Source organism: Telopea speciosissima, chromosome 3 (genome assembly GCF_018873765.1).
Source record: "Telopea speciosissima isolate NSW1024214 ecotype Mountain lineage chromosome 3, Tspe_v1, whole genome shotgun sequence".
Classification (NCBI taxonomy): domain Eukaryota; kingdom Viridiplantae; phylum Streptophyta; class Magnoliopsida; order Proteales; family Proteaceae; genus Telopea; species Telopea speciosissima.
In genome coordinates, this window is record NC_057918.1 from 59284421 (window position 1) to 59297337 (window position 12917).

Genomic DNA, 12917 nt, shown 5'->3' on the forward strand with positions numbered 1-12917 from the left:
ACCCATAAGACATAGCAGCATCCGATCAGGTTCGGTGACCCCACAACCAGATAATCTAACATATCCAGGAAGTAGGCGTACGCTGAGCCCCCCCAATCGTAGCCCGCGGCCACGTCAAAATGCTCAAAGAAGCGAACATATATGCGGCGTCGGTGCTACTGCACCCGTCATATTGTCGAAGATCACCTCCGCCAAAGAAGAATAGGAGGAAGCATCAAGCCCGCTGATCCTGAAGGACGGATGGCAACTGGTCTGTAATAACCCTCTCATCCCAGCTACCCCTCAGGACCGACGCGGGGATCTCTCTCCCTGTAACGGCAATCCCTAACTACTGCCTGTAGTACTCCAGGCGCTCTGAAGGCTCTGCCGAGGCTATAATCCTCTCCTCCGGAGTCAGTGTCACGGGTAATCCACCAAAGGGGAGTCCCGTGATCATGTAGAAATCTAAGGGGGTGACCGTCGCCTCACCAAAGGGAAGGTGAAATGTATGGGTGCTCAGCCACCACCTCTCTATTAGAGCTCTCACAGTCGGACTGTCCAACTCGCGAGCCAGGGACGAGGCGATGTGCCCCAGCCCGGTCCGAACAACCCACGACTGTACCGCTGGGCAAAGTATGCGGTACCACTCTAAAACAGCCTCCAGCCCGTAATATTTCTTGGGCGAAGGAAGGGAGCTGCCCTGCAAAGAAAAATAAGGCAAATTGTTAGCCGAGATAGTGAGGACAACAATTAAACAATTAAATAAATAAAAAAAAAAAAAGAAAAAAGAGAGAAAGAGGGAGAGGCTGTAAAAGGGGGCGTCACCCAGATTTGCGTACCAAAGGACACTTAGGGTAGTGTCCGATGGCCTCGCTTTAATTTGCGTGCCACTATGTGCCTAAGAGGGTATCTAGAGGCGTTACCTTGATTTGTGCGCCAAAGGACACTTAGGGTAGTGTTTGATGGCCTCGCTTTGATTTGTGTGCCACTAGGTGCCTAGGAGGGTATCTAGAGGCGTTATCTAGATTTGCGTGCCAAAGGACACTTAGGGTAGTGTCTGATGGCCTCGCTTTGATTTGCGTGCCACTAGGTGCCTAGGAGGGTATCTAGAGGCGTTACCTTGATTTGTGTGCTAAAGGACACTTAAGGTAGTGTTTGATGACCTCATTTTGATTTGCGTGCCACTAGGTGCCTAGGAGGATATCTAGAGGTGTTACCTAGATTCACGTGCCAAAGGACACTTAGGATAGTGTCTGATGGTCTTGCTTTGATTTGCGTGCCACTAGGTGCCTAGGAGGGTATCTAGAGGTGTTACCTAGATTCACGTGCCAAAGGACACTTAAGGTGGTGTCTGATGGCCTCGCTTAAATTTGTGTGCTACTAGGTGCCTAGGGTGATATCTGGGGGCATTACCTACATTCGCGTGCCATTAGGAGCTTGGGGCAGAATCTAGGACCATTACCTCTAATCTATGTGGTGAGGTATGAAGCTAATATAAATAAATGCATAAATTGAAAGGGAAAGAGTAAGAATACTGACCTGGCCCCATATGGAGCGACAACCGTGGCGAGCCGTGTCGGCCAGAGTGACCCCTGAAAGATACCATGCATCCCGTGCGTCGCGAGTAGTGGTACCGAGTAGTGGCTCCCGGTGAGACTGGCGTCCTCGTCGACGGAAAGACATGGTGTGAGCAAATAAAAAGGGGTTTGAAGTCAAAAATCAAAAACGGCAGAGCTTCGCAGCAGAAATGAGAGTGAAGGAATGAGGGAGGGAGCCCTCTATTTATAAATTTTCTATCGCGCCCAAGGCGCCGTGGAATTCTCCATGGTCCCGTGGAACAGCGGCCCACGGCGCCGTGGAGGATTGCCCACGGAGCCGTGAAGGGTGGCACGGAGCCGTGCACATGGGGCCATGCAAGCACAGTGTCGCCCATACACGGGGCCTTGCGGACCCCCGCACGGCGCCGTGGACCAAAAAAAAATAAAAATAAAAATAAAAATAATAATAATAATATATATATATATATATATATATATATATATATATATATATAAAATATCCCCAGTGAAATCCCTCAATACTAACTTTCGGTCGAGTGGTGCCTTATCACCCTCAGATTGGGTCTTCGGGCCGAGTGGTGCCTTATCACCCTCCAAACTTGATGGTTTCGGTCTAGTGGAACCTTATAACCATCCAAGTTTGACTTTTGGTTGAGTGGTGCCTTATCACCCTCAAATTGGATCTTCGGGCCGAGTGGTGCCTTATCTAGATCTTCGGTCGAGTGGTGCCTTATCACCCTCCAAACTTGATGGTTTCGGTCGAGTGGAACCTTATAACCATCCAAGTTTGACTTTTGGTTGAGTGGTGCCTTATCACCCTCAAATTGGATCTTCGAGCCGAGTGGTGCCTTATCTAGATCTTCGGTCGAGTGGTGCCTTATCACCCTCCAAACTTGATGGTTTCGATCGAGTGGAACCTTATAACCATCCAAGTTTGACTTTTGGTTGAGTGGTGCCTTATCACCCTCAAATTGGATCTTCGGGCCGAGTGGTGCCTTATCTAGATCTTCGGTCGAGTGGTGCCTTATCACCCTCCAAACTTGATGGTTTCGGTCGAGTGGAACCTTATAACCATCCAAGTATGACTTTTGGTTGACTGGTACCTTATCGCTCTCAAATTGGATCTTCAGGCCAAGTGGTGCCTTATTTAGATCTTCGGCTGAGTGGTGCCTTATCACTCCCAAAATTTTATCCCAGTGGAGTCCCTCGTATTCGATCTGGTGGGCCGAGTGGTGCCTTACCTAGGTCTTTGGTCGAGCGGTGCCTTATCACCCTCAAAAATTGTTTAAGCAATGCTCACAAAATAAAGATTTGGTTCTTCCGAGTTTTTCTTTTGAAGATTATCAAAAGATTTCATCGCGATTAACCGCCTGTTTTTAGAACCTCTGCCGCCTTTGAGCAAAGCATCAGCAGTACATGCTCTTGGTGACAAAATTAGTTGGTCTTTTGTCTTTACCCTTCGGCTGTTGGCACAGGCCTCGGCCAAAGAGGGGCAAACTGTAGACGCCGATTTTTGTCACCCCCTAATTGGCGATGATGACAGCGGGACATGGACGATGGACTATGCACCCCCCCTCTTTTCAGACCCAAAGATACCTTGCCCATAAGACCAAGAACCATGTTGAGCACAAAATGGCCCATTTTAGGCCCAAAAACAAGGAAAAATGACACTGTGCGCCCACGGCGCCGTGGACTCTTCCCACGGCGCCATGGACGCCTTACCACGGCACTGTGGGGAGGTGCACCGGATTTCCACTGCGCCATGAGGGGGTGTGACATCAGCCTGCTGACGTCACCCACGACGCCGTGGAGGACTTTTTCGGCCAAGAGAGAGAAAAGGTCCCTCCCTATAAATAGGAGGGTCCCCTCCCACATTTCCCAAGGAATTTTGGGTAGAGAGACCCTCCCCAAGTGATTCCTAGCATCTTTTCTCCCTTTTCACCCTCATTTCTCCTCCTTCTCTCATGAGTGTGTGAGTATGTGAGGTTTCCCTGGGGTAGACAGATCCTTCGATTGTCCCTCTGAGTATAGAGCGCTTTGGCTCCTTAGCTTTGGTATCCCGTCTGTGCACGGATAACCATCAAAACTCCCTTGTTACAGACGTTATTCTGTTTGTTTACTCTTTTCCAAATCACTCGAAAGAGCCATTACTCTGCCGAGAAAGAAGCAGCGTCAGTCTGTCCATCTCCCCTGAGCCAGGGGCATACAACCATACAGGAATAATTATTGCATTTTGTCGATCCAATGTAGTCATTTCATATTTTACCGCTTTAATCTGCACTTTCCACATATATAATGTAGTTTATTGTACTTTAGTTTAATTCATAGCACCTGAATGTAGTTCATAATATCCCCCATCCCCGTAATAAGAGAGAAACAACATTCGTCCTTACGTAGCATCTAACACAGAGAGACCGGCCGGCCGGCGAGGTGGGTGCCTAACACCTTCCCACACTCGTAACCTGACCCCTTACCCGAACCTTTGGTTGGACCATATGGAGTCACGTAGCCCGATTCCGCTCACCACGGGTAGGGCTACACTTAATGGGCCCTAGGCCCTAACCCTAGGTGGCGACTTCTCATTAGGTTAACATATTTTAATGCATGATCCCAATCCCCTATCTATCATATATTGACAATGTTATCCACATCCATACACACACACATGTATCTCCCAAAACCCTATGTCACCAATACACTAGCAAGAAGGGCTGAGGAAACCTTCGTCCCGGAGGACCGCGGTACTTACAGGAATGTTTTACATCGCCAAATGCTCTTCCATACGAATGTCAGGGTGCTCTCCCAGCTATGCACCCTTGAAGATGATGCATCCGCGCTTTCTCTCTCTCTGGTAGTTACGTTGCAAGTGGTATGCAAACTTAACAGAGAATCATCCGTCTTTCGATGCACTCCAAATCAGACGATCCTCTCTAGGAGATAAAGAGAGTGGGATGGCCAAGATTGAAGCTCTAGTTCAAGGATCAAAGAAAGCTTCAAGGGATTGAACATTCCATGACCGAGATTCATGGTTAATAAGCTCAAGTACTCGATCTAGAGTGCAGCCTAGAGGTGGAGAAGATTGAATTTGAAACTTGGCAAAGAAGGGATCCATCTATCTTCCCAAATTTGGATATGCTCAACAGTACCAATCTTCCAATGCAAACCTTCCTGCAGTATATTACGCCCCTCAAGGATACTCCGCCACACCATGAAGTGGGTTACCCAATCCAACATGCAGAAAATCTACCCACAGTAAGTACACAGACTTAAGAAAAGTAGTCCATTGAAAATCTGGCTCTTGAAATTGCCTCCAAGTCAACCTATCTAGTAGATTACAATTATGGAGTTTAGAGTCCCTAAACCCAAGACCCCCAGTGTCTTTGGATAGACATAATCGCGCTTCCATGATATCCACAGAATCTTCGCATTATGGTCCTTAGATCCCCATAAGAAACGAGAGCATTCTTTACTTATCTGATTGTGAAAAGAAGTTGAAAGCTATCAGGAATAGCGTTGCAGACTGTCTACCTAACTTAGCTTGCGACTTGAAGAGGGACTCGGTTTTTTATGGGGAATCACACTTGCCTCAAGAGTTTCGAAGGATTGCTCATGAAGATGCAATAGGTCTATCGATTATAAAATCATGAATTTAATTTTTCAGGTAGGGTCGGTTGTGAGCTCTTTATTGAGTGCATGAGTTTTTCTTTAGGTGTTCTGTGTGTGGTTGGGCTAGGGGCAAGGAAGGTATGTCTCGGATCATGATCCTCTACTGCTAAGCTGCCCGGCAGGACCGTGCAACCTAGACACAGTGAGGCACACAATGACCGCCTTACCCCCACTCAGGCAAGACATTTGGGCAGGGGCAAGGTGGTCACTGCACGTCTCACTGTGTCTGGGCTACACAGTCCTGCCGGGCAGCTCGACAGTAGAGGATCTGGAATGGTATGTCCCCCCCCCCCCACTTTTATTCGTTATTAATTTGATTCGATTTAATAAAACCTTAGGAGCCGGCCCGGGTCCCAGAGAATGTTCAGGATAAACAAAAAAAAAAGAAGTTGAAAGCTATCATATCAATATTATCAGCGATACCAATACGTATATCACCTTTGATCCATGATCTCAACTCCATACAAATAATCTATAAACTGCAAGGCAAATGTATTCTATTTATACTCGTTTTTTTATTTTCTTTTATTTATTTTTTCGTTTAATTTGTAGTTTTCTTTGACAGTAACGAGAATTATAAGGGAGCATATATAAGAGTGATGTGACAAGAGAGAGAGGGAAGGGAGGACAGAGAACAACATCTACATGAATAGTTTGACGGACTACATGGCAGAGTGGTGGTGGTGGTGGTGCATACGTCGTCCCTTCCAGCCACACAGATAATTACCTAAGTGGCGTGTGCTCTGCTTGTTCCGCCGCCGCCGCTGCTCTCTATCTTTCTCCATCGACGATGTTAGAGGAGTCAGACGCCCTAATTGCTCTAATGGCGGTGGGTCAGAACGTAGAATCAGGTGTTGATCAGCCATAGAGATTGCATTTTCGTCACTGATATCAGTTCGCTTGTCGAGCCATGCTATGATGTCTGCAAAAACGATCTCTATATTGTGATCGGGTTCGCCGGAGGTAAGGCCATGCCACATTCCCGCATACAGCTTCATGGTCTTGTCTTTGCTGACAGCTTGCTCGTATAATGCTCGACTCACTCCTGGATCAGTCACAGTGTCTGCTTCCCCATGCAGCAGGAAGAACGGTATGGTCACCTGTTTGAAAGAAAACACAAATCCTATAAAACATTGGAGCTGGCCGGGGATAATTAATGAAGCTTGAGGTTGAGAGAGAGAGAGAGAAGAAGAAGAAACCTGGTTCAAGCTGTCCTCAAGGCTCATGCTCGTTCTGAGCATTTCCAGAGCTGTCTTCAGTCTAGGCTTGTCTTGGTATATCAGCCTGTTGTTTCGTATCTACACGTCAAAGTGGACCGTCCATTATTGGTGCAAAAAAGAAGGAAAAATCCCTATTTAATTTCAGGGTTTCAAGAATCGGGACTAGACCGGCCAGAATTGGCCCGAGGCCAGTCTCAATTCAATTCAGATCATCTACAGCGTAGCTGCCCTTAGCGGCCTGTGCGATGCAGACTGGGCCACACGCGCAATGACCTTCTTACCCCCGCTCGGGCAAGGCGTTTGGGCTAGGGTAAGACGGTCTTTGCATGCGCGGCTCAATCTGCGCCACTCAGGCCACTATGGGCAATGCGCCTTAGAGGATCTGGATCCTTCTCAATTTCGATTGATCCGGTTTGTCTGATCCTTGTATGAAAACTAGGATTATGTTTAATATGCATTCTTGAAATAGATTTTGAGTCTAAAAATGAAAAAAATGGAGAATAACTACTTTTGATAATGCATACCAACATAAACTAACCCATGTCTTAGGATCAGGATCAATTATTAATCAGTTGAACAGTCTGGATTCTTAAACTATCTCAGTTAAAGGTCCCTAATCAATCATAAGACCAAAAGAACAATTAATAAATTTGGGCTATGTTTGGAAGCCAAGAAAATAAAAGAAAAAACATAATCAAACAAAAATAAGAGGACACAATCATTGAGTTATGTGTCTATCTCTCTCTTCAAATTCAAAATTATTAAAAAATATAATGATACAATCATTGAGTTATGTGGTTATCTCACCTCAAATTCAAAAATTTTTATGAAAATTTTCTTTTTTTTTTCTTTTTTTGGGCTTCCGCCTTACTATCCTTGAGATACAAGCCCGTTATAGCATGAGAATGCTTGGCCCAAAAGATTGAACAGTTAAATAAAAACCTACCTTCTAAACCTAAATCATACAATAGGTGCGCACTGGTTATGTCATTTCGGTTGGGTTCAATTTGGTTCCAAAATACATATTACCCAATGATGACTGCCAAAACCGATCAATATATACTTAATATAATGAGAAAAGTTCCCTGCATGGGACGCAAGGGTCACGTCTAGACACATTAGGGAGAGAAAATGATCGCCCCATCCTCATGATCGGTGAAATTTCCACCCCCCAATGTGCCAACATGCATGCTCTCATTGGCTGCCATGCACGCAAGACCCCTGTGCTCCCATACAAAGAACGGTTCCCTTTAATATAATCAATTTTAGTTTCTTTAGTTCGATTGAGCTTTGATTAATTGATTCCAGTCCACAATTGAAGACCTAGGTGTAGAATGAAGAGTAAAGATGATTCCCTATATTGCCCATACCTTTTTTTCTGTGATTTTTGAAAAAATAATAAACCCTTGTGGTAATAATATCACTTTTTTCAATGGATGATTGAAATTTCTTCCTTGCGCATAAGTAAAATGGTCCGTTATATTCATACCTCTTCCCGCTTGAAGGGGTCTTTAAAGGTAGAATCAATGACATCCTTGGTAGGAACAATCTTCCATTTGGGAATGAGATCTTCCACTTGTGTCAATAGGTTCACAACCACCGGGTGCGGTTTCACCTTCTCCGATATCTGCAGCCAAAATGAACACCCACCAATCATTTTCCAAAGCAAAACTATAAATTTATACAACAAATTAAATTGGCAATTTCCGTTTGACAAGATGTATGTTTTCCCATATGCAAAGCTGCCCTTATATGTTGAAGGTCTAAAATGCCTTTCATTGATCCAAGCCATTGGTTGAAGAGATTCCTCTTCACCATGGGTGTAAGGAAACTAGTCCCTTGATAATCAACTTCTTCTACAAATCATCACTGAATACCATAATTGGTAAAATATTTTGACTCGAATGAGTAAAAAAATGACAAAACCTGACCAAGAATCATATAAACTCGGTCATAAAAAAAAAATAATTAGTCCAAAGTTATCCAGCGTTTCAATCCTTATTCACATGAAACCCCCAAGAGTCTGAAAATGAACGGTTGAATGCGGTAGCTGTCAGGTGTTTCACATCTCCACCTAACACTGCCGCCCTATCACACTATAAGGAATTGAAAAGGATAATTTTCCCACAAGATAAGATGAGAATAGATCTAACCGAACTCACAGGTTTCATGTGAATCCACTGTCAAGCAAATCTATTTTCCTTCGCTTCGCAAAAATATAGATATAATGGATTACTGGGCCCACTAAGCTTATCACACATATTTGTCCTTCACCCATTTGGGTAGGAGATAATGGATGATGATGAAGAAGATGCTACGTGCTGGACTGAGAGAGTTGCATGGGTTCGATCTTATCCTCATGGGCCCTGACATCATTGGAAACGTCAATTGATCTCACTCGCCTCCTTCCCAAGGACCCAACTTCCTACATCTCTATCTTCTTTCCAGAAATATCGATTCACGAGCGAGTGACTTACCTTATCATCAATCTCATGCAACCCAGAGATATTTCAAAGAAGACAAAAGGTTCACAAACCCTTGCTCCAAAATATCCTCTGATACGTATTCTCGTTCTCTCTCGCCCCTTGGTGAATGAGATCTCATTCACTGGGATTAAAGAAAAACTCGATCCTCAAAAATAATGTGGAAATTTTTTACTCTAAATTGCACCACCCCATAGATCAGCACATCTTATGTTTTTTTTTTAAGCAAGGATTGTACGTGGGTGCGTGTGGTATGATGCCTCTATGCCTAGGCACAGTGGCACGCAAAATGACTGTTATGCTTTCAGGAAATTCCATCTTTCCATAGAGGCTTGATGGTTATTTTGCATGCCATAGTGTCTAGCGCAGGGGCAACACACTGAAGGTACCCAAGTAACATTTTTTTTTCCTTTTTTATTTTAATACTATTCTTTTAAGATGATATCAAAATTCTGACTTTTAGAAAATTACGAATTGATTATATATCAAATTTCATATCATAATTCACTTATCCTCTTCTATAAGGGTGGGTCCCTAAATAGCTATGGTGTGTCGATGTACTTGGACCAGAGACCGATTACCTCAGTATCTAAAATAGCTATGGTCTGTCGATGTACTTGGACCAGAGACCGGTTACCTCAGTATGGCAGTTCGGTCCCTTGTTAATCTTTGGTTTTCTTAAACTTGAATTGGACTAAAATTTGACAACTGAACTAAGAACCGTAATGTACACATATATACAAAATTTCAGCTACAGTTGAATTATCAAGTGATGCAAGGCGTGTGTGAGGGTTGAACTCACTCCCTTGAATACTTTTATTGGAGAGGGGGTTTTGAATTTTGATTTAAGAGAGTGCACCAATGACAAGTGGCAAAACCGTTTTATACGCATGGAGGCAGAGAGATCTTTGGAAATGCAAGTGTACCCTACACCATCGACTTAGAGAATCTTTTTCCTATAAATTTATAAGAAAAAGAACGTTGCTTTGCCAAACACAAACCCCCTTGAAATGACCTCCCCCACTATAAAATGAAAATTTTCCCCAGATCGATGCCCCAATGTGCCCCGCCATTGGCCCCACAATTAAAGGGCCATGCAACAATATTGTTCTTCTTCCCTAATTTTATCAAGAGGATTTTCTAAACAAACAGCATAAGATAGCGTACTAATAAATAGGGATGTGAAGGGAGGTACCTTTAATGTTTTTAGCATAAAAATATGAAAGAAAGGGTACCTTGCACATGGGAGCCACGAGAACGGCACCGTGCCAGAATGTTGGGTCTTTCTTGTGAAGGAGAAGCGCCACCGCTCCACCCATCGACTCACCGTACAAGAACCTGCGTTTCCCTCTGTGCTCTTCTTCCTCTGCGTCCAAAGAAATACCCATCTAAAAAGTTCAGGGTTTATAATTCCGATTCAGGATTTGGTCAGGATCGGTGAAGAATTGATACAAATGGTTTCAAATATGTCCCAACCTAAGTTTTTGAAAGAGAATCGGTCTGAGTCAAATCAACCATGGCATCGGCCAATTCCAATTTGGATCGGTCTTGGCAGATTCTGATTCAACTCGGATCGGTGATGATGAATCAGCTCAAATACCCCAACCCTAGTTTTTGGAAGGGTATCAGCCAGCATTGGCCAATTCCGATTAGGATCAATCGCAAGCAATTCATCCAAATTAAAATCGGTCAGGATTGGTAAGAGTTGGCCTCGACTAGAATCAAGATCAGCCTTGGCCAATTCTGATCCAAATCGGCCGATCCAATCCCCAATTTTTTCAAACCCTGAGAAAGATAAACTGATCTTTCCTAGAGAATGAAGAAGCAATTAAGAATTTATGATACTAATATTAAGCAAAGGAAGTAGTAGATGATGAAATGGTGTTGGCACTTACCACAGACAGACTTGAAGAAATTGTTGCAATCAGAAACAATGTCATCAAACTTCTTGATGTAACAACGGGCCCCCATAGACCTGCCATGCCCTTCGTAGTCCATACCTACCACCCCATATCCTGCACTAGCAAGCCTCGTCCCACACCCTACCCAACAAACACAAACACAACACCATCACTATCATTCTTTACTCTCCATTAATAAACAAACTTGAAGTTTACAGCAAAAGGGTATTGACTCATTACTCATTACTGGGCTTTGGGTGGGGATTAGCTACCCCCCAATTCCTAAAATGGATTGCAACAGTGACAGGATTGGAAAAGGCAAAATTTTAGGCAAAGTCAACTGGTACTTTTGTGTTTTCTTGCTTAACTAAAAAGTGTGTTTGTTTTCTTTAGTTTAGCCAAACACCACCAACCAAGCCAAAACAAATCAACCAAATTCAGTTATTCTTTTCTTATCAATACTGATCTACATTTGACAATTAGGTGTGGAGCTGCAACCTTAATTACATACCCCACTCCCATAAACACCTCATTAATTATAATTAAAGAGTTTTTCAAAGATTACTGCTTACTGCATACTACTAGTACTACTACTACTACTACTATTACTACTGTAATAGTGTAAAACCCAACCACAAGTCTCTACTTCCCCATCTAAGAAATTAAATAGACAAGCTTTCTAGTTTCTCCCCAGAGGTTAAATGGCTTTTAGTCTAGAGAAAGGGACCCAACATTCACCCATCAAACCTTCTTCTTCACGGGGGGAAAAAAATTCACAACTACTGGATTGGTGAACCTGTTTGTTTACCCAAGAAAGGAAATTAGTGAAGCTGTTCAATGGTAAGTATCAGAAACACAGAAAAGAGAAAAAAGTGGATGGAAAGGGTTTGAGTAATGGTTTCCAATTCCACTTTCCTTTCACATTAAAAAGGAAAAAGCAGGGGTGGTGGGGTTGGAGAGAAAAAAAAAAGGGAAGGGAAAGGAAAGTAGATTAAAATGAGAGTAGTAGCCTATTGATTGTTTTATTGCAAGTAGGAAAAAGCATTCATGAACTCATTAATTACCTCTCATGAAACCGCTGCATTCCATGCCATACCCTGCAAAAACCATTATTAACCAATTAATAAGAACGTGGGTTAAATAAGGAAAAGAGAAAGAGAAGGGATGGAGTGAAATGATGGCCTGTGAGAAACTAGAGAGAAAGAGAAAGAGAAAGAGAACCATGGCAAAGGAAAACTAGGGCCTTTGGTGAAGAAGAAGAAGTAGGTAACCATCTGCAGGTAAAGAGCTGCACTCCTCTGGAATTCCTGATATACTCCTTCTCATTCCCAACACAAACATATCTCATCACCAAATTTGATCTTGCAATAAATCAAAATGAAAAAAGAAAGGAAAATATTTGGTGTTGTGGATGTTAGCAGGAAACTCACCTCTTGATATTCCACCTCCATCTCTTAAGTAGTATATGGCGAACAATCTCGATTACGCATCAAATGTAAAGATTCTCTGCAAATAAGCATAAAATAGGACACGAAGATTACAGAAGCAAACAAATCTATACAAATCAGAAGAAGAAGAAGCATAAAAGATTACAAAAACTAGAAATCGGATTAGATGAACATTGTTCGTGAAAGAGCGGCAAAAGAGCAGTCCAAGAGAAAGATAACATTTAAGATTTCAAATGATGTTAGAAGAAGAAGAAGATTAAAAGATTAAAAAAAACCTTACTTCGTAAGAAGGATACAAAACCAAAAGCGAAAGGTTTGGAGAAGCTATTTCCTTTGAGTTGTCTGATCTTCAGATAGAGAAATAGAGAAGAGAGAAGAGAGAATAGAGCGACAGAGAGAGAGAGAGAGAGGGAAGGGATAGAGAAGGAGAGAACGAGAAAGATGGAGGCAGTCTTTATGAAAAGAGAGGCAATAAATTGAGTTTTGCGAACTGTGATTACGTGTCCCACGCGCGATATGCACTGACTTTTATTCGCAACATATTGAGATTGTCCGGTGCCTCTAACAAGGGGGGGGGGGGGGGGGGGTTGAACCCCACCCGGGAAGTGTGTTCGGGCAGGGGATCAGGTTATCATCCCCGCTCCTATGAGAGGAACCGGAT

At 43.3% G+C, this 12917-nt stretch overlaps 1 protein-coding gene across 3 annotated transcripts; it reads right to left on the minus strand.

Moving 5' to 3' along the window:
• Nucleotides 1-5835: 5835 nt before the first annotated feature.
• Nucleotides 5836-12552, minus strand: LOC122653729 (caffeoylshikimate esterase-like). 3 transcript variants are annotated; one of them, XM_043847665.1, is made up of 9 exons: nt 12532-12552; nt 12239-12314; nt 12030-12126; nt 11873-11905; nt 10803-10949; nt 10143-10273; nt 7914-8051; nt 6404-6502; nt 5837-6304 (listed from the first exon to the last, which is right to left on the minus strand). In XM_043847665.1, exons 2-9 carry the CDS (start codon nt 12257-12259, stop codon nt 5867-5869), a joined length of 1104 nt encoding a protein of 367 aa, XP_043703600.1. In that variant the 5' UTR covers nt 12260-12314; nt 12532-12552; the 3' UTR covers nt 5837-5866. The 3 variants fall into 3 exon arrangements, with proteins under 3 accessions (XP_043703602.1, XP_043703600.1, XP_043703601.1); XM_043847667.1 differs by lacking the exons at nt 7914-8051; nt 12532-12552 and having other exon boundaries at nt 5836-6304; nt 12239-12320; XM_043847666.1 differs by lacking the exons at nt 12030-12126; nt 12532-12552 and having other exon boundaries at nt 12239-12260.
• Between the last annotated feature and the right edge of the window lie 365 nt (nt 12553-12917).